General features: G+C 50.1%; 4 protein-coding genes across 6 annotated transcripts; 2 read left to right on the top strand and 2 right to left on the bottom strand.

Moving 5' to 3' along the window:
* Window positions 1-2,102: 2,102 nt before the first annotated feature.
* ZnT86D (solute carrier family 30 member 7) lies at window positions 2,103-5,125 on the top strand. The gene is made up of 6 exons (XM_018640939.1): window positions 2,103-2,330; window positions 3,249-3,350; window positions 3,467-3,668; window positions 3,849-3,969; window positions 4,081-4,167; window positions 4,373-5,125. Exons 1-6 carry the CDS (start codon window positions 2,245-2,247, stop codon window positions 4,795-4,797), a joined length of 1,023 nt encoding a protein of 340 aa, XP_018496455.1. The 5' UTR covers window positions 2,103-2,244; the 3' UTR covers window positions 4,798-5,125.
* Window positions 5,126-5,943: 818 nt separating this feature from the next.
* LOC100899996 (uncharacterized) lies at window positions 5,944-10,196 on the bottom strand. Of its 3 annotated transcripts, none has more exons than XM_018640944.1 (2): window positions 9,975-10,185; window positions 5,944-6,618 (listed from the first exon to the last, which is right to left on the bottom strand). In XM_018640944.1, exons 1-2 carry the CDS (start codon window positions 10,065-10,067, stop codon window positions 6,421-6,423), a joined length of 291 nt encoding a protein of 96 aa, XP_018496460.1. In that variant the 5' UTR covers window positions 10,068-10,185; the 3' UTR covers window positions 5,944-6,420. The 3 variants fall into 3 exon arrangements, 2 of the variants coding, with proteins under 2 accessions (XP_018496460.1, XP_018496458.1); XM_018640942.1 differs by lacking the exon at window positions 9,975-10,185 and adding an exon at window positions 7,283-7,475; XR_001951224.1 differs by lacking the exon at window positions 5,944-6,618 and adding an exon at window positions 9,759-9,877 and having other exon boundaries at window positions 9,975-10,196.
* Window positions 10,197-10,277: 81 nt separating this feature from the next.
* LOC100899859 (ATP-dependent RNA helicase DDX54) lies at window positions 10,278-13,822 on the top strand. Its single transcript, XM_018640932.2, has 8 exons — window positions 10,278-10,412; window positions 10,565-10,768; window positions 10,957-11,333; window positions 11,492-11,807; window positions 11,926-12,267; window positions 12,408-12,608; window positions 12,749-12,930; window positions 13,043-13,822. Exons 1-8 carry the CDS (start codon window positions 10,359-10,361, stop codon window positions 13,782-13,784), a joined length of 2,418 nt encoding a protein of 805 aa, XP_018496448.2. The 5' UTR covers window positions 10,278-10,358; the 3' UTR covers window positions 13,785-13,822.
* Window positions 13,823-13,927: 105 nt separating this feature from the next.
* Window positions 13,928-19,989, bottom strand: Mtpbeta (mitochondrial trifunctional protein beta subunit). Its single transcript, XM_003747107.2, has 4 exons — window positions 19,906-19,989; window positions 16,548-16,586; window positions 15,246-15,482; window positions 13,928-15,109 (listed from the first exon to the last, which is right to left on the bottom strand). Exons 1-4 carry the CDS (start codon window positions 19,952-19,954, stop codon window positions 14,049-14,051), a joined length of 1,386 nt encoding a protein of 461 aa, XP_003747155.1. The 5' UTR covers window positions 19,955-19,989; the 3' UTR covers window positions 13,928-14,048.
* Between the last annotated feature and the right edge of the window lie 77 nt (window positions 19,990-20,066).

Here is a 20,066-nt window from a genome sequence, read left to right as displayed (position 1 = left end):
TCCTGGTGCAGTCAGTACGACAATTCGAAGCGGTGTTCCCGTATACAGGAGCCGCTAAGTGAGAGGAATACTCAATGGTGGCCCAAGCTCCGTCGCATGTGTCTACCTTGGAAAAATCGGGAATAATTGAGTGTCGATAAATTCGTGTTATGGACTGTATCTGCAGGATTCCATTCAGGAAGACAGTTCCTATCACAATGCGGGGAGTCGGAGCTTCAACAAGCCGAGCATAGAGTAGTTTCCCTGCGAAGCCTCAAAGGTTCCAGGAAACAGCTCTGGCGGAGAATCCGATACAGCTGGCGGAAACAATTTATGTATGCCTCAACAAACACGCACATACAATGATATCGATTCGGATGCTGTGGGCGATCGGAGCTGACTGGGATGGGAGTGTTCACGGGTAAGCATCAGCATACCTATAAGTCTAGTAGTACTTTGTGACTTAGTTAGAGTCAACTGGAATTTGGGAGCCGTCCAAGTGCGCTATCTGAGTGACAGTGATCTTAGTCCCCGCGATCGGCGATGTCGATTACCGGTTCCCAGCGCGCGCCTGTTCATCATTCTGGAATGAAACGACCCACAGTTCCTCACTTCCCTCCAAACCGTAGCGGGAGCTGCTTCCACTGACATTAAGATCGAGTGAAATTTCCGTCGGACCGAATCCTAATAAATCTCCGAGAGATTGACGCATATGATGGAGAGGATGAATGTAATAGGACAGGATGAAGAAGAGCATCTTTTGTGCTGATGATCATCGCGTAGATACAGTCCCACCTCTCCAAAAGTTACTCGTCAGAGCTCTCCAAGGCTCCCGGTTTATCGAAGCCCCGCTCGGTTCGGATCAAAACAGAAGCGCGCCTGGGTCTCGGGAGGACTCTGTCGGGAGGTTCGATTCGGGGGGTCGGGAGTATCGCATTTCATATGCATACATCTGGTATAGTATCACTCTCAGCGGAGCTCCCCGAACGGAAGAAGAAGTCGGCGGGATTCCGAAGTTTGGAGCGTTTTAGGAAAAATGTAATAAAACGTACATATTCAGTCTCACTTAAGTAGTGATTTATCCATCAGTTACTTCTCATCAGGGTCCAAGAAGTTCTATGTGAACTTGCGCGGATCGCAAGAACAACTTCGGCTTAGGATTAAAATAGGATTCGCATTCGTCGTGGATTTGCGCGAATACTTTCCTCTGAAATCGCGCGATCCTAGTCGCACTCAAGACCTCGACACGAACGCTTTCTGCGGAAAGTTTTCGTTCGCGGACCCAAGGTCCTCTGGCCTGGGACGCCTTGTTTCTGAGAATTTTTACGATCAAGACTGTTACCGATTTCTCGCCATTCATACCCCACCTTGCCTTCCTAATGGGGCTAAAACGTACTTCTTCGCTGATAACAAGTCCGTACCGCGGAGCTCTTGATGTAAATGACACGGTACCCAGCAGGTTTTGCCGAAGAATCCGACAACCCTTCCGAGTTTCTCTGTACAGCTGGCACGTTCTGGGTGCCGGAGGGCAGGATCGTGGTGTGTGTAGATAAGTTTTAGGATGGTTTCCCCCCTTGCAAAGTGGTGCAATGGACTTTCGAGCGCCGAGTGAAGTCTGACTAACTCATTCCGCTCACCATCTCACAATTCATCTCCACCTGTGTCACTAAATCGCGAGGCGAGAAGGCCCATTTCCCGACAAGTTCCGCGCTGTGCTTCAGCGATTCCGAATGTCGGCGGCAGGGAATGTCCGGCTCTGGGATCCGGTAGAGAATTTTGGTAGCATCTCACCGCGCTGATTACGACTCTATGAGAACCGATTCAATCAAGATATCAGATGGAGATCTCGTATCAATCGTGCGTCGCAAGTCGATCGGTAAGCCTCCAATTTCCAATCCTGGAGGTTCAGCAATAGTAATCAACGAGGGACGATCCGCATTCCAGTACGATTTGAAACCATCAACTGATGAAATCATGTTGCGGATCGAGGCGATTTTAGCTCAAGTTGGTCCCCGCAGGGAAGAGCGGGGACACGTGGACCGTAGAAAGCGCAGTTCGCCAGCCAGCCGCAGCGCTCGTCGAGCAGCAGTAGCAGCCGCGCACCGCGATAAGAGAGAAACAACAACAGAAGTCTGTGTTTTTGCAGTAGAGAGTGCGTGTCTGTCTCCTGCTGGTGGTTGCCGAAGAGAGCAGCCGTTAAGCAAGGACGTATTTATTCGAGCGGATTGGAGTGCGACAATGCCCAGATAGTGACCGGTTGGCGAGATGTTGCCAATCCATATCGACGATAAGGAGTATAAATTCCGAAGTGCTCCGGGCCGTCTGAGAGAATGGCTGCTACACTGGCTGAGGTGGGTGAGACGTGGCGCCGGTCTTTCCTAGCATTTGACGATTGGAACGGAGAGCGATATCTCAGCTGTCATCGCTTCGAGACGAATCGTGCTCTGATTAGGATGGGCCTGACGGGTACATTACGTGGTCGGTTTCGGTTTTTCCGTCCGGATGGTTGGGGGATCCTCAAAACTGTGGTAAATGTCATCGAAGAGTTTTGACAACTTGGCGGTCACTTCTAGAGATGACGGTGTCGAACATTCATCCGACTCCGACTTGCTCAAGCCGACTCCAATCCATTAGGGAAATGGGCGAGAACTTGTGATCTCACGCTCCGGGGCATCGGTGACAGAATTCCGTGAAATATCCTTCCTATGATTCCGGATCCGGGCAGGTCTGGCCTGGACTGAACTGAGTTCAAGAATCAGAGCAGGCCGGCACGATCTGATTCCGATCGGGACAGGAGATCCTGCAGAGAGGTTTCTATAATTAGAGGTTTGCTTGCCACGACTTCCGTCGGCGGAAGAGGAGGAAATCCCTCGTCACGACTTTTATAAATCACTGCCGGTCGCTAATGACAACCCAAACTCGGAATGGGATGCAAGTGCTTGCATCCTTCCCCTCCGAGGGCAATGTGAAGCTCGTTGTCGGGATAACTGCGTGACGTTTCCGTAGGGGGTTCCACCAAGAAACGGTCCCTACACCTCAATTCTTACGCAGACTTCGAGGGAAAAGCAGGGAGATCTAGAGGACAATCCACCGAATGAATTCAAGAAAATGCCACATACATAGCTCCGCCTCGATCCGCGAGTACCTGACGTCGGTTGCTTCTGCCTTCCATATGGCACGTATGCGGGAAGCACAGCCTTCACCACCGCCTTGGTGTTGCAGATTTGACCGGGACATCCATTTTGAAACTTTACCCATTCCTTTCTCAGAGTCATCATTTCGGACCAAGGGACTCGAAATTTGTTCTTGTTTCTCTGTCTCAATCTGGGATTCGCTTTCGTCGAACTCATATATGGCGTCTGGACGAACAGGTGACTGAATGCATCACTCGCCAAATGTCGATCGAAATGATATCCGTGAAACCTGATCCACGGTTTCTCAGGTCGGCTAGAGTCTTTTTCAATTTCGAATCGATATCTCCTTCCAGCTTGGGTCTTATATCGGACTCGTTCCACATGTTCTTCGACTGCTCGGCTTTGGTCACCGGATTGGTTGCTTCGATCATCATGAAATGGAGACCGAATGAAAGATTCACCTATGGATACGTGAGAGCCGAGGTCATGGCGGGCTTCGTCAACGGGCTCTGCCTAGTCTTCGTCGCTTTCTACATTCTTTCTGAATCCGTCGAGGTGAGGCTCAGCGTTCGGAGGACTCTCCCGAGATAAGATACCCCGACATAGTGCATTGGCGAACGAGAACATTCGGCCATCGCTCAGGCGCCTTCCGCTTGCGTGGCTAGTTTCACCCCCTCCCTGTATATGGAATAATTCCGCAAGATGAGGATCGCTGATCGATTCTTAACTTCACAGCGACTCATCGAGCCGCCTGAAGTCAAACACGACCGTCTATTCCTCGTTTCCGTCGCTGGACTCATCGTGAATCTTGTCGGAATTTTCGCTCTGAACCACGGAGGACACGGTCATTCGCACGGTCAGTATCGCTGTGACCACCGTTAGTCAGTTTTTTGGAAACGGAATCGTATTCCGCGGGACGAGTTTCCAAACCGGGAGGCAATAAACGCATACCTCCTTCTCTCTGTAGATGGTGGCGGACATAACCATTCACACGGCGGACACGGCCACAGCCACGGAGGCTCTCCCAAAGGCGAAAACATACTCCTTAGTATGGGTGCTTCCCACGGAGACACCGGCCATTCCCATAATGGTCTTTCCCATGGGACGGGTGGTCACGGACACTCTCATGCGGGTAAGTCGCGGGGTTCAATAAATATAGACATAGCTTCCGAAACTCGCTCCGAGCCGAGCTCCTTGCACCCACAATACCTTAAACCTTAAATTGTCCTCAGGAGGGAAGCGGAGTCAAATCATGCAAGGTGTACTCCTTCACATCATTGCTGACACCATGGGCTCGGTCGGCGTGATCGTCTCCGCTATTCTGATGCAACAATTCGGCTGGATGATCGCCGATCCGATCTGCTCGATGTTCATTGCCTTGTTGATTTTGATTAGTGTCTACCCGTTGTTGAAAGAGTCGGTGTCCGTTCTAATGCAGAGAGTGCCACACACGCTAGACAATCAGCTCCAAAGCTGTTTCCAACGAGTCGCGTCTCTCGACGGCGTCTACAGTGTACAGGACAAACATTTTTGGACATTATGCAGTGGAGTGTACATTGGCAATTTGAAATTGGAGGTGGCCCGTCGGGCGGACCTCAATGCCATCTTGCTGCATACTCACGCGATCTTCAAGCAGATCGGGGTCGATAAGCTCTTCGTGCAGACAGAGTATGCAGCGATGTGAAGAGCGAACTTACATTCCATGCTGTGGTGTAATCCATCTGCGTCTCTTGCCGGTGGCATTTTCCGCGACAGAGAGAAGATGGTGCGAGGATACGTGAATTCATTGACGGGAGTAGGTGCAATGAGTGGCAGCAAAGTTATTAGAATCATCATCATGTCACGATGTTGACTGACCGCTGTTTGGATGCTTGGACTATATTCTCAAATAGAGCTGTACATACTTTCTATTGTAGCGCTTAGTTTTAATTCAACAAATTTTGGACTGGGACGAAGGACACGATCAAACGGTCTGAGAGGAGTGAGCGCATAGATCTTTACCCGGTAAGGAGCGAAAAGCTCCGATTTACGGATCTAGCATCGCTCTGCTAACTGAGAGAGAAATCAAAGACCCCTCGTTTCGATATGGAGACGCTGCGCGACGAAGATCAGGCCGGAGGGGTCGACGTCGCAATGGATGCGGATGTTGTAAAATAATTAAACTTTCAGCCTATATTTCGACCTGATCGCAGAATTTCCCGTGCCTTCTATCATGCTAATTATTATTATTATTCCATATTCTCCTATGTGATATGTTTGTGTAGGTACATAATTCCATGTAATCTATTCTATACGATTCTATATTACCTATTCAGCATTATGTATGGTGGTTCCAAGCTCGGTTTCTCGATTTTCACCGAAATATTCGGGTTAAGAGGAAAATGTGCCTTTGATGACTCCTCTGGCTTTTGATTATTATTAGTCCGGAAAGAATGTTACCTACTATCTGCGGGTAGATTCCTGCGACAAAGAGGCCCGAGCTCAATTTTTCCCGATGGAGCAGGATGTTCCGTCTCGTTTTTTCTGTATTTTTTTATTCGCGGGAGTAGTGAGATTCGACGAAAACAGTGCGATTGACGATCCCCCCTTGATTTCCGATATTGAATCCGAAAATGATGTCTCCACCCGAGACTCAGCGCTTTCGGAAATAATGAGAAATCGCCTCGGTCAGCACCCGTCATAATCACAATCATTGTAGACCCCGAAGGGCTCTGACTTGGATCACAAAGGTTTCGTGAGCAGGAGCTTGGTTCCGACATTCGAGGTATGAATTTCACTTGAAGTTCTCTGAGGGCCTTCCAGAACCTGATAGAATGTCCCTCGGTAACCAGAAGAATGCGTCCACATTTTATTCTTCGTATTCAAAAAGTCTTCACACTAGAATTCACGACCCACAGGATCGTGGTACTTCCTCGAATGATCGCATTCAACATTCATCTATCCGCTTATGCAGTCTTGTGGGGTAAAGGCGGACTTTGGCTATTCACATGTACAGTCACATTTACATTCGTTGCAAGCGCATGAACTTCTTCGGCAGGGATGAAAACCCGAACTCAGTCATCTCGGCCCAGCCGTAGATTTGGGATCTCCAATCACAACTGCGAGGGTCGGGAACTTTGAGGGAATTCATTGAAGAAGATGTCGGATATCTAGTCGGACGAATCTCCCTTGTCGAATTATGATCCGACCCTGTCGCGTGGTTCCTGAACTCCCTAACCAAAGCAGGTGACTGCTCGCCTGAGATGGAGTTGAAACCAAGACCTAGCGTAGATCCTCCCTGGATATCCATTGCCTGAATACGTGGGATTCACTGCCTTGGAGCATCTTGCGGACGCTTCGGTGTGAATTTCATCCGAGCTTTCTTTTTGACACCGTTTTTCATGTCAGGATGTTCTCCATTCAAAGATTCTTCCTTTGTTTTTCGTTCAACCATCTCGTGTATCCGGGTCAGCTCCTCAAGAGTTTGATCGATCAAGTTGCAGAATTCTACAGCATGGTCCTTGTCCTGGAAATAAGGAGAAGTCTCCATTTCAGTGATCAATTTTCTCCGAAGTTTCAACTCGATAGGCCGGCAAGCTCGTCCCTCGGAAGATTCGCCACTTATTTCGAAAATTGACTCCGGGGACCCCTCCGACACCGTTGGAGCGACAACGGGGAGGTAGAGACGGAGAGAGAGCAATTGTTCTGGGAGGCCGGGACAATAAGGAGACTCCGTCGCATATCCAATGTATCGAATCGTCTCCAAGCTTCTTTAGTTGTAGGTTCGGACTCGAAGGGAGTTACATCGCAATATGCTTGAAAAAGTTACTAACAAGGAATGTGTCAGAAGTGTCCCATCGCTTTTCGATCCAGACCATGCTCATCGTGTTAGTCTCGGTGCGGAATGAAAACGTATAGCGCCTTTTAGCTGCTTAGGCCCTGGTTCCATTTTTACAGAAAATCCAAAATCACGTTTTCTGGCCTGGAATATGGACATTTCCCGCTCCTGTCGATGAATTTTCATCCGAGAGCCATGCCTGCGTTGTTCGAAATGCGCGCCTCTGAATTATTCCAGCCGCGAATCTTGAAATGCGTTCATCCGCCCCTCGGAAAACACGAGAATTCGAGAAATCGCGAGCTCTATCTAACGGCTTTCGGTACCGTTCACCACGAGGCAAAATTCCAGTTACCGTGAGGATTGACGATGGGATATCGATCGACTGCGGGGTGGTATCAAATGTGATCCACGTTGAAAAGCCAGTGCTCGGTGCATTGGAGATGTCCGGAATGGATCCAGAAACTGGGACCATGGTAGCAAGGGAACCATGCACGACCGTCAGACGAAGGAGCCATCGTTGTGGCCGAATTACTTGACAGAACACGCAGTTCGAGCTGTTGCGTTCAAGATGACGAGAACGGAGCTCGATGAGAGAGGAGTTGGAGCGATTTAGGGATGTCGAGGACAATGTGTGAGAGATTCTCCAAACCCTGAACTCCCGAGAGCAAGATCCCCACTGTGGAGGTGTGGAGCCCGACCGTAAACGCCAGTCAAGTTACAAGTCCCACAGCAGGAGCCGATGAGGAACTCTGTTCCGATTTGGAGGACTGACCACTTCCCGAAAATATCCCAGATTCTCGCTCCTGGCTAGGTGAATTCGGTGGAGCCAAACGGAGCTCCGTTCACATCTCGTACCATGGGGAAGTTTTCCGAAGTGCTATATAAGATGCTTCGAATCTGGAAGTTCAATTTTGTTGGAAACCGAAGTCGATTCGGATACCAAAAGAAATTATGCCGATACGAGCATCATTCATCTTGTCTTCTCTTCTATCAAAATTGAATGCCATCGATCTGACTTCTGCTCCCCTGACGCGGGCGTCGGCCCAGGAACTTCATCTCGCCGAAGGAATACTCGACTCGATTCTGGCCCTCGACGATCAGGACGCTTGCTTCCTCGAAACGGAAGAAGAGCTGTACGAGACGCATTTCGAAAGAGAGGAATTCGATGCCGTTTTCGAGGATTTCACCGACGAAGAAACGAGCGCGAGGCCCCATTTCCCGTACGAATACGTGTGTAAAGTGCTCGACTTCATGGACAGTCATCCTGGATACAAGAAGGAAACGATTCTTAAACGATTCCCTCAGGTTCGGCATCGGCGCTACCTCTCACGGTTCAGGGAGCATCGAGAAACTGTGGGACGCATCTTGAGAAGTACATTCAGGTGGCGCAATTTTGTAAGGAACAGTTCGACGCTGCACGGGCTCACGGTATCATAGTCCACGATCGTACCATCCGCATGTGGGCCCTCGCGAAAGCGAGAGAGGTCAGTCTGCCGTTGTTCAAAGCCAGTCACTCGTGGATCGCGAGGTTCAAGAATGCCCACCGGATATCTTCCAGAAGAATCGTCAAATTCGTGAGCTTCCGTCAACAACGGAACCGTGAAGAGATCGAAACCGAAGCGAAGCAGGTTCTGCTCGATTTTGTTCGCAACGTTAGAGATCGCTATGATCCGCGTGAAGTTCTGAACACCGACCAGTCTGGATTCAGTTATCTAGTGCATACGAATCGAACGCTGTCACACCGGAATGAGCAAACAACCGTAGGCGTCGTTAAAAGCCTGAACAGCCTTACACACAGTTACACGATCCAACCCGTGGTGAATATGAATGGCGAGCTCGTTGGACGACTGTACGTGAACTTGCAAGAGCGCACTGATGGATTTGGTCCGAGAGTTTCCCAGGATCTGCCAAACTTTCCGAATCTCTACGTGACTTGTTCAAAGTCGGGTAAATTGACCAAGAATTTGGTACGGGGCTGGGCCAGCTCAGTGTTTCGGCAGATGCTTTCGGACTCCGGAATCAAAAAGTGCATTCTATACGTAGATTCATGGGGTGGTCATCGGGATCAGGAGCTTTACGAGCTACCAGTGACAGAAGTGAACGTCAAGATCTTCCCCAAGGGCTCAACGAGCATCATCCAGCCTCTGGACTTGTATTGCTTCAGACAATGGAAGGACTTCGCGAAACGTCTGACAGAGCATGCCATGCTCTTGAACATCCGCCTCGACGACCGCAAGAGCGTCCTACAGATGCAGTCTCTGATATACAATCAGTTTCAACACCCGACGTTTCGTCCGTTGTGGTTATGTGGGTGGAGGCTCGGTGGATTCGAAGTTCCCGACATACCTTTCCCGAGCCTGGCGGAGATTTTGTTCCAAGTTCAAGGCCCGTGTCACGTCGAAAACTGCCGCTTCATGCCATTCATTCGGTGTGTCTATTGCGAGAAAATTCTGTGCGCCCAATGCTTCTACTGCCTGTTTCACTACCATTCGGGTGTTGACGAGTGACTATGTGGACGAAATTTTTGTCGGTACAAAATTTGATGAGATTAAACGAAATCGATGGAATTGACAGGAGAATCGATATGGAGAGTTGTCAATGAGAGGATTATGTTTCAGTGATAGTGTGGCACGATTCCGACACATGCATTCCCGAAGTTCGCTTGGGGAATGAGGAAAGGCTAGTTTTCGAATGGCGGAAAACGTAATATTGGATTTTCTGTAAAAATGGAACTAGGGCCTAAGCAGCTAAAAGGCGCCATACGTTTTCATTCCGCACCGAGACTAACACGATGAGCATGGTCTGGATCGAAAAGCGATGGGACACTTCTGACACATTCCTTGTAAGTTTTCGACCAGGTGGCTCATAGGCACCGCCATCGCGGCGAGAGCTCAAAGACTTCGCTCAGGTAGCCCGGATCCTGGATGAGCAAGGCTCTCTGGCTCATCTGCAAAACATCGACTCAATCACGAAGCTCTCCCTGGTACAGGGTCGGAGTCGTCGAAACACCACGGTGGAACGTGAATCAGATCGAAGCAACTCACCCCATCCGACATGACCGCCTGTGTTATCTTCGGCCAGAGGTCTCGAGCGCTATGTGGCACCGTGCTCGGCGAGTCCTGATCCATGATGACCATGTAAAGGATAAGCAGACGAGATCAGGTCCAAGCGGAAGCGATCCACTCGAAAAAGTTCCAGCGGGGCCTCGATACCATCGAGCTGTCCCTGATTCTTGTAGATCGGAGATGGGATATGCTTGAAGGATTGTCGTCGGAACTGAGCGACTTACGCTCCGAGATTTAAGGATTCCGTCGATTAGGCGGCGATCGCACGTGTGCGTGTTTTGTGTGGGGGTCTTCTCGCCCCGGCTGTCTCGAGTCTCGACGGAGCGATTTGTGTTTATTGGAATAAGCGACCAACGGTCCCCAATGGCCAGAATGGGATCAAAGGGAGCTACGGGAAATTCTCCGGACTCAGAAGAGGTACGTAAGTTGGACCCGGAGCGAATATCGTTGATCGGAAACACGGGGACATGGACTGATTCCCGGAACGTTCTCTATCGCATAGGCGAGCCACAGTTGTTCCAAAAGGCGTCGAGTTCCGGCATCGGGCTGAGGATTTCTCGTTCTTCCAGGAAATGGAAGAAGAGCGCATAGCGGAGCGCCCTGATGTCAACTCTGACTCCGAAGATGACATGAAAGGTTTCGATGCCGAAAAATTGTCGGCGGCAGAGTCGAAGAAGAGAACTGGTGGTTTCCAGTCGTTAGGCTTGAATCCCAGTCTTCTGAAGGGTATACAGAAGAAAGGCTATAGGCAACCAACCCCGATTCAAAGAAAGGTGAGGCTCAGTAGAGATTGCGCTGATTACCCCATCTCTTGATGCCAAACATGTGAGATCCAAGAGTATTCTGCCTTCTGATATCTGACTTCTCCGGATACGAAAGGGAGTGCCAAGCATGGATATATTCGGGGAAGCAACTACTAAGTTACCAGGCGGCGCGTGATTCCATCCTCTGCCCTTTCCAGGCCATTCCTCCGATTCTGGAGAGGCGCGATGTCGTAGCCATGGCTCGAACCGGCTCTGGGAAAACAGCAGCGTTCTTGCTGCCTATGTTCGAGATACTCAAGACACATTCACCAGTAACGGGTGGACGTGCTCTTATCATCTCCCCAACCCGAGAACTCGCGATACAGACGCACAAGTTCTGCAAAGAGCTCGGAAAATTCACCGACTTGCGGAGTGTTGTGATACTCGGAGGTGACTCCCTGGACGATCAATTCGCCGCGATGCACGAGAACCCTGACATCATTATCGGTACTCCGGGCCGTCTTCTGCACCTCGTTATGGAGATGAATTTGAATCTCCGCATGATTGAGATCGTGGTTTTCGACGAGGCAGACAGGCAAGTGATAAATATTGGAGCTTTTGGCATTACGTGGGCATTTGTTGATTGCCTTCCTGCTCCCGTGAAGCTCCCTCAGAGCTCACGAAGAAAGGGAATATCCCATCGATCACTTTCCATGAGCCACGGGGAAGTGACGTCAGTTGCCTCTTCCACAGACTCTTCGAGATGGGACTCCAAGAACAGATGACGGAGATCCTGAATCGGCTTCGTGATACTCGACAGACGGTACTTTTCTCGGCGACGTTGCCGCGACTTTTGATCGATTTCGTTCAAGCCGGCCTGAAAGATCCGCTCCTGATCCGGCTCGACGTCGATTCGAGGCTCCCGGACACCCTCAGAACCGTCTACTGGGTGATGAGAGAGGAAGACAAGTATGCCGTTCTGCTTCATCTCCTCAAAGAGCTCGAAGTGGGCGACAATCTCACCGTTGTCTTCGTCCCGACGAAACATCACGTGGAGTACATTCGAGAGGTATGTTCAAGATCATTTACTCTAATCGATCGTTTTCCCCCGTGGAACGCTTCCGAGACTGGTTACACGAATTCGGCAAGAACTAAACCCCGTGTACGAACTCATTTCTCCTGTCCAGATTCTCGAAAAGATAGGGATATCGTGCGGCTGCGTCTACAGCTCATTGGACCAAGTAGCAAGAACGGTCGCTGTGAACGCTTTCAAGTCGAAAAGTCTGAAGATCCTCCTGGTGACGGATGTGGCAGCTAGAGGTATCGACATTCCTCTGTTGGACAATGTAGTCAACTTCAGTTTCCCCGCCAAACCAAAACTCTTCGTTCATCGAGTGGGACGGGTGGCCCGAGCGGGTCGTTTTGGTACGGCTTACAGTTTCGTCAGTGCTGACGAAGCGTCATACCTCTTGGATCTTCACCTATTCCTGGACCGGAAGTTAACGTTCCCAGAGCCCAACATGGCCCAGGTAATTGGAGAGCCTTTCTGGGCAGACCCTAATGTCCGTCTTTTGACGAAGATTTCCCTATTCCCTCGACTCTTGTTCGAAAGCAGTCGTCGTCTGTAACATTAATGCGATGTCCCAGAGATTAAGCTGATGAATTGCAGGACGAGGATCGTATCCTCGGGTCGGTGCCGCAGTCAATTATCGACGAGGAACGAGCAAATCTCGATAAGCTGCACAGTCTGAGTGTTGATATAAGCAACTTGCAGAAGGTCTGTGCGAACGCCATGATCCAATACCGAAAGGCAAGACCCAATTCAAGTGCTGAGTCCAACAGAAGGATGAAAGCTCTTCTGAAGGGATCGGTGAGTTTCGGCTGAGCCCTTGTCCGAGGTTCTGATTCCCCGACATAGTGTACCCCTACAGCCTACGTTCATCGAATCTCCAAGGTCTCGAATTGTCGTTCAATCTAGCCAGAATTAAGAAACAATGAGTAAAAATTCAGGTGCCCACACATCCGATGTTCGCCAAGGACTCGACGGACGTTGCCCGGGAGGACATGTTGAGTGCTTTCAAGAAGTTCAAACCAAACGCGACGATTTTCGAAATCGGCAACACAGGGAAAAGCGAGGCATCAGCCGTCATGCGGAACAAACGGCGAGCGCACGACGACCTCATAGAACGATCGTAAGATTAGGAAAAGTGCTACTCAATATCCTCGTGGGAGATTCATGGCAGAGCCCATCGGGGAAACGTCACAGAATACGCACTCACGCGACCCTCTTCTCTGTATTTTCAGAGCGTCTAACGACAGAAGTGAACCGATCCTGGCGAAACAGAGCCCGGAGGACAAAAAGAGTACGCTGGAGGACGCCGACGAGGATGCGATCAAAAAAGTGTTCGCGACGGCGAGCTGGAAAGTGAGCAAGAAGAAGCGAGCGCGGGAAATGAAGAGTTTCAAGGACACCCAGTTCTACATTTCACCCTTGCCGGCTGACCACCACTTCGAGAACGGATTGAATGTCGAGAAGAACTTCTCGCGAGAGGCGCAGAGCGAAGTTCTCGACCTGATGGGAGAGGACACCGACGACATCAGAAAGAAGAATAATCGCATGAAATGGGACCGAAAGAAGAAACGATTCGTTCGGGAGGACGATGGGAACAACCCGAAAAGCAAAATGATACGAACTGAGAGTGGAGCTCTAGTCCCCGCTTCGTATAAGAAGGATCTCTACAAACAATGGAAACGGAAGAACAACATTGATCTAAAGGACAACCACGAAGACGAGGCCGAGGAGGGAGACATGTTCGGGAAACAGAATCTATACCGACGGGAGCTCGGAGTGAACCAGAGGTTCCAGCCGAAGTTGCGCAGGGTCCAAATCGACGAGAAAACAGGCAAGAGGATCAAATCGGAGCTCAAGAGGCCCGAAGTTATCCTCAAAGAATACAAACGGAAGAAACGAACGCAGCACCAACAGAAAATGGCCAAGAAAAATCGGGAACAGGGTAGAACACGCCGGAGGAAGCCAAGAATATAATGTGGCATTTCCGAGCTTGAATAAAGCGCTTTGTTAAACGATCTCAGTCCGATGGTATTCGGTCGTTGAATCAATGAGGGGCGGTCGACCATACACGAAGCGAACAGGGAGATCGCGGAGGAAGACAAGAGTTTTCATCATAATTCGGTGTCAGATAAAAATTAACGTGCACTTTATTATGAAACGTCTCATATCAGTATACAATTCCGTACAACTCACTAAAAATAGATGCTCTCTATTGCAGCTCATGAATATCTCCACTTCTTAGTTGGGATACTTCTCAACAATCATCGCGTGTCCGTGACCACCGGCGGCGCAAGCAGCGATGACACCGAACTGTCCGCCTTCCTTCTCGAGTCGGTTCGCGGCCGTGACCGCCAGACGCACGCCCGTGGCACCGAAGGGGTGTCCGATCGACAAAGATCCGCCCCAGTTGTTCAACTTTTCCATCGGGACAGAACCGAATGGTGCCTTGCGACCCATGAATTCCTTGGAGAAGTATTCGCTCTCCATCGCGCGCAAATTGGCGAGGACCTGGCCGGCGAACGCTTCGTGGATCTCGTAAACAGAGACATCCTTGATCCCGAGCTTATTCCTCTCGAGCAGGACGGGGATGGCGTAGGCGGGTCCGAGCAGGAGCTGATCCTTGGCATCCTGAGCGACGTAGATGAAGTCTCTGAGGTAGGCTTTGGGCTTCAGTCCCATGGCCTTGGCCTTCGCCTCGGTCATGATGACGCAAGCGGACGCGCCGTCTGTGAGGAATGACGCGTTCGCAGCGGTTACGGTTCCGTGGGGTTTGATGAAGGCCGGCTTCAATTTGGCCATCTGTTCCGGAGTCGACACTCTGATTCCATTGTCCTTGCTCAGCGGTTCAGTTTCTTTGGGCAACGTCACCGGCTCGATGTCCGTTAGCAAGCCTTCTCTAGTTGCTTTGTCGGCCATCGTGTGCGATCGAAGAGCATAGGCATCTTGTTCAGCTCGAGTAATTCCGAAAGAAGCAGCGAGTCGGTCTCCTGAGTGACCCATCGTCTCGCCGGTAGTGAACTCAGCGACCGCGGGGAGTTCCGGAGCGAGCAGAGACGGTCTGAACTGCGATAGAAGACCGAGTTTCTGCATCGGGGTTTTCGCCTTGTTCGCCGAAAGCATCAATTTGCGAAGTTTACGGGAGAAACGGATTGGAACATCCGAAAGAAATTCGACACCTCCAGCGATAGCCGTATCGATAGTTCCCAGAGCGATCTGACCCATGGCGGTTGTTATAGCCTGGTTCGCGGAGATGCACGCCATCGTCACGGTATGACACGGAGTCCGATCGGAGAAGCCACCTATGAACGGCAGGAATATCTTTCGTTAATTACGTCGCTGAGCCCGGAACCCACATGGAGGGTATTTTTCTGGAGGAGTCGTTCTCCACGGCCTTGAGGCAAGGATCTGATCCCGAGGCTCCATTCAATCACTCACCACAGAGCGCAGCTTCACGAGCGACATTGCACGTCTTGGGCTCCGCGATCACAGAACCGGCGATTATGTACTGGATTTCCTCTTTCGGGATGCCCGTTCTCCTGAGAATTCCTTGGAAGGCCATCCGCTGCAGATCATGCGCCATCATGTTGTTGTACTTCGTACCGGAAACCATGAAGGGAGTCCGGCAAGCGTCCACCAGGACGATGTTCTGGGAGGGTCTAGCCGGTCCATTGACTGCAAAAAGATTAATAATACAAAATGATTCGTTGTGATTCCGAGACGACGTGCTCCATCCGAAATTACAAATGATGCCGGATCATTTGGAAGGAACAATAACCAAAAGTCACGCGACGATTTGTGGAAGAAACAAATAAGCGGCGCAATGCGTGAGCCGGTATTGAGTTAGGATATATGCCCGGTAGAAGTTGGGATCCCAGAGTTACTGCTGTCGAGCAGAAGCAGAGCGATTCCCTCGATACGAACAGATCTTGGAAGAGATTACGGCAGAAGCGAAACAAACAGGGCGAGCATTGACCGCTCAGATTGCGATTCCTCGTCATCAGGGAGCGCTAGACGTTCGGGTGAGGGAGCAGTCGAGTGACGCTAGCACTTCTACCAGGAAGAGAAGAAAAACGAAAACTGGTGCCCGAAAGCCGCAACGATAACCAACAGACTCCGACCTTTGGTCGCGACCTTTCCCCAGCGCTAGCGCTGTATCCTTCAGTGACGCACGAATCACTGCTCGATTTCTGACTGCCGCACCGTTTTGGTTCGGACATTCGAACCCGCTTCTCACGGCGCCTCGAATGAGCAGCCTGCGGAAACGATTCCGGCTTCTGAGCCGAACTTCAGTTTCCCGGGGCGATTTCCGGTGCCAAGGACACCGCTAGATCTGCATCCGTCCGCGCACGAAGCCGAAACTGCTGCGGTCCACTCTTTCACAGCGTCTCATATCCGAAGGATTCATGTACATACATGCAGTAATTGAGCATGGTCTTGCATGCTTCATGTGACTTTTGACTCCAGGCGGGGTCAGATTGTTCTCAGGAGAGGAAAATATCTCTAGATTCTCTCCAGATGCTCTTCTCCGAGGATTCTCGTGATCCAAGAATAATAATTGAATTGCGCGGGGATGAGTATTCGCGATTTGGAAGGCTCTTGAAGAAGACTTCTCATGCTCGAAGCCCGCCACCTGTCCCAAAGATATAGTCGCCTTGTCTGGTTGGCAAAGGCTGGCTGATCGAACCAACTGTTTCAATTTACGATTCCCTACGACCCGGAAAACTCAGCTCTACTTACGGGTCTTATACGATCGCTCCTGCTGGCCTCTGGCGCACACTGCAATGAGAAACTTCAAATTAGGAGACGAGATGCGATGATAACATTCTGAAGAGCTTGGCGACACCCATTCCAGACGAGGAAGAGGGATTCAAAATCTGATGCACTCAGGAGAGCTCGATCCGAGCTGCTCCTCGAGCCAAGCGGAATGAGGATTTCGTTGTCGCCCTCTCTGGTCCTACGATTATGCTCGTTTGCTCTGAATTGGAAGCCGCGTCGTGAAATGCACCCCACAGTGATGCCTGACATGGGAGGTGCCGCTATGCCGACGGAGATTCAGAGAGTGGTAGTCACCCGACACTCAATCGAAGCGTCGACACGGAATTGAAAAGAATGATAATGATGATGGGAGTAAAGTCGATACCAGGGATCAGAAATCTACGCCTAGTTAGCATGAGTATCGTACATCATGACGATATGCAAGTCATAACGAGTCGAACTTTAATCGGAGCTCCGCCATTGGGAGGGAGTATCTCAAAAGGCTTGCTCTGTGAGCGATATCGAATTCCAAGGGTCAATATTGCAGGCCGTGATGCAGCATTTTTCCGCTCGTTCATACGATCCATTTTCGCTCGGAATCTCCTCGACAAGCGGTCCACGATTGCAATATTTGATGCTCGGGGAACTATTTCACGATGCTTTCATATCGAACTAGGGGAGTTCCGTAGCAGCTTCGGCATGACATTGAGTCGGCCTGCGTGCTTCATTACGTCAACGCTATTCTGAGACCAGGGGCAGACCCTAAACTCATCGGCAGACCCGAGCATCATAGGGCCCGTGAATCTAGGTTTCTTCGCGCTTCCAGGTCAGGCGTGTCATTTGAGCCTAAAAATAGGATTCTTAAGAGTGTCCAGCCCATCTGACATTTACACCGAAACTCAAGAGGTCGAAATTTCCAGCATCTCTGGATAGGAAGCAGGATTCGCGGGGGATTCATGTCCGGAGGTTCCACAATTTAGGTCATTCTCCAGACGTTTGTGCGCGGAATTTGCTCAAAGAGCTCCCTTCCTCTCTCTCGATTCTCCAGTATTCGATCGGAGTCACGAACGGAAACTCATGTTTCCGTGGATGTCTTCGAGCGTATCTTGAGAGCTCCCCGCTTCCAAAGATCCATCCGCTGCAAACTCTGGCTTGATGATCATTCTCCCTGAGGCTCAAGACTAGGAGTTCCGGAACTTCTTCCCGCAGCGCTCAGCTCTGATCGACGTCGAGGCGCCACCTGATTCTGGATCTGCCGGCTCTGGGAAATGGCCCCCGAAAATAGCCTCGATATCATATGTTTCCTCTCCACTACTGTCCTCGGAGAATGCGTCTCCTGGAATCGGCTGTCGATTCCGCTCCTCGCGGAAAATCTGCACACGGAAAATGACCACTTGTCCCAATCAGGAGACGTCGATCGGAAGCAGTTTCATAGAGCGCAGGCTCCCGGGGATGATTTCCAGAGCGGCGCGACGGTGTCTGTGCGCCGCAGCAAACGAAACCTGGCAGTAGTGACAGTGTTGACCTTCCGGAGACGTCAACAAGTCGATATAAGCTCATTCCTCACTCGGAATGGAACCGATGCCAAGAATATGCCCAACTAGAGCCCTCGGGCCGAAATAATCGCTCGGACGTCGCATGGAAACTGTTGAAATGAACGACAGTGAAGATGGTGAATCTCAGTCCCCGTCTCAGTTCGACCCCACATCAATCGACACTTCACCCTCATTAATCAAAGAAGCATCTATCCTCGTCTATTCGTAACTCCGGATCCTCGTCTCATCCGGACCCTCGTCTTCTAAGAACCCCGAGTACATCTAATCCCTCGTCCACATCTCCCGCTTCGTATACGCACTCCGAATCCGCTTCCTAGAATCATTAGCACCCCACATCTCAGAACTCGATAGATACGGTCAACCTCAAGCATAGGTACTATCCTAAAACCCTTACTCCAGAAATACGTATATAGGAACTTGTAGACTAAGAATAAACTACTGTCCGCTATCCTGTATCCTACCATCAATCCCTGTGTATTTCATCACTACTTCTCGTGCGGTCTGAACCTCTACTCTCGATCAGTGCCAGCTCCTGACTAGGGCACAAAAAGCTTGGAATCACAAATTCTGACACGTTATCAGCGCTTTTTCCCGCTCTTACGAACCTGATTGTGACTTCCTTCGGTTTGTGATATTCAACTGCGACTACGTTAGGTGAGTTACCAGTAGTTAGAGAGTAAATAGCGACTGTCAATCCGAAACACATCACACAACAACGCATCTTCACACATCAATGCAACAATCTCCGAACAACAGTTTCGAATTAGTCAACGCCTCAGATTCACTCGATACTACTTCTTCCACAACACAACAAGTCATGGCCAACAGCAACGAAAATGTTCTTCATTCTTTGGCGACGAAATTGCCGAACTACGCAGCTTTCCGTCTTCATATTTCCGGTAACAACTACCCTGATTGGAAAACAGTCATTAATGTCTTGCTTTCCGCTGAACCAGATTGCTGGGAGGTAGTCAATCAGTCTATTATGCCCGATGACCCGAAATTCGCTAAGGCAAACAGCCTTGCGCGTACCATAATCCTTAATTCTCTGGACATTAGCCTCGTTCGCCTAAAGTTTAAGGGCAACGTCAGCGCGTTCACAGCTCCTATGATGTATCAATTGATAACAAAGGAGTTTGACCAAGTCACTGGAACGAAAATCCAGGCTACGATGCGAGCAGTCTTCAATTTCCGCTTCAATCCAAATAAGTCTCCAGTCCAAAACCTCACAAAATTCAGACAGCTCCTCCAGGATGTGACTGAATCCGGTGGTATTCTTGACGACACCGTCATCACCTCACGTCTCCTGGAAGCATTGCCCTCTACCTGGTCTGGTTTCATCCAGTCCTGGGGAATTCAGGCCGAAGAGCGGCAAACAGTTCTAAATCTCTATGCGGCTATTGAAAACGAAGAAACACGTCTGAAATCTATCGCTAGAAATCAGCCTCAGAGCTCTAACAATCAAGCCTTCTACTCCCAATCTAATTACCCGAGACCTCAAAATCGAAACTTCAATAATCCAAATAACTCTTACTACGGGAACAACGGATTGTTCAATCCGAATAGAGATCCTAGAATCCGAATAGAGATCCTATTTGTAGAATCACAAATTCTGACAGAAACGTATGCGGATGTACAGTAAGGAGACCGATAACCTCCGCCGGCCTCGGGAGCGCAGACTCCGAGATCAAAACAAAGGCGAGGATGTCGCTAAGAATCCGGGGCAAATCCAACCCTCGTGAACTCGACATATCGATTCATCGTTCGGAGGCTCCAGAACTTACGAAGTTTCGTGCTGAGGGGCTTGATATTGCGGGTCACTAAGTGAGACATGCTTGCTGCTATCCACGGCTATCCTGGGCAACTGTGAACGTCGGCTGCACCGGAAGTCGTGCTCAGGTGTCCAAGCCCGTATTTTTTTGCGCAAAGGCGAGTAATTCAAGAG

This window comes from Galendromus occidentalis, unplaced genomic scaffold (genome assembly GCF_000255335.2).
Source record: "Galendromus occidentalis unplaced genomic scaffold, Mocc_1.1 scf7180000077512, whole genome shotgun sequence".
Classification (NCBI taxonomy): Eukaryota; Metazoa; Arthropoda; class Arachnida; order Mesostigmata; family Phytoseiidae; genus Galendromus; species Galendromus occidentalis.
This window is presented reverse-complemented; position numbering and strand designations above follow the sequence as displayed.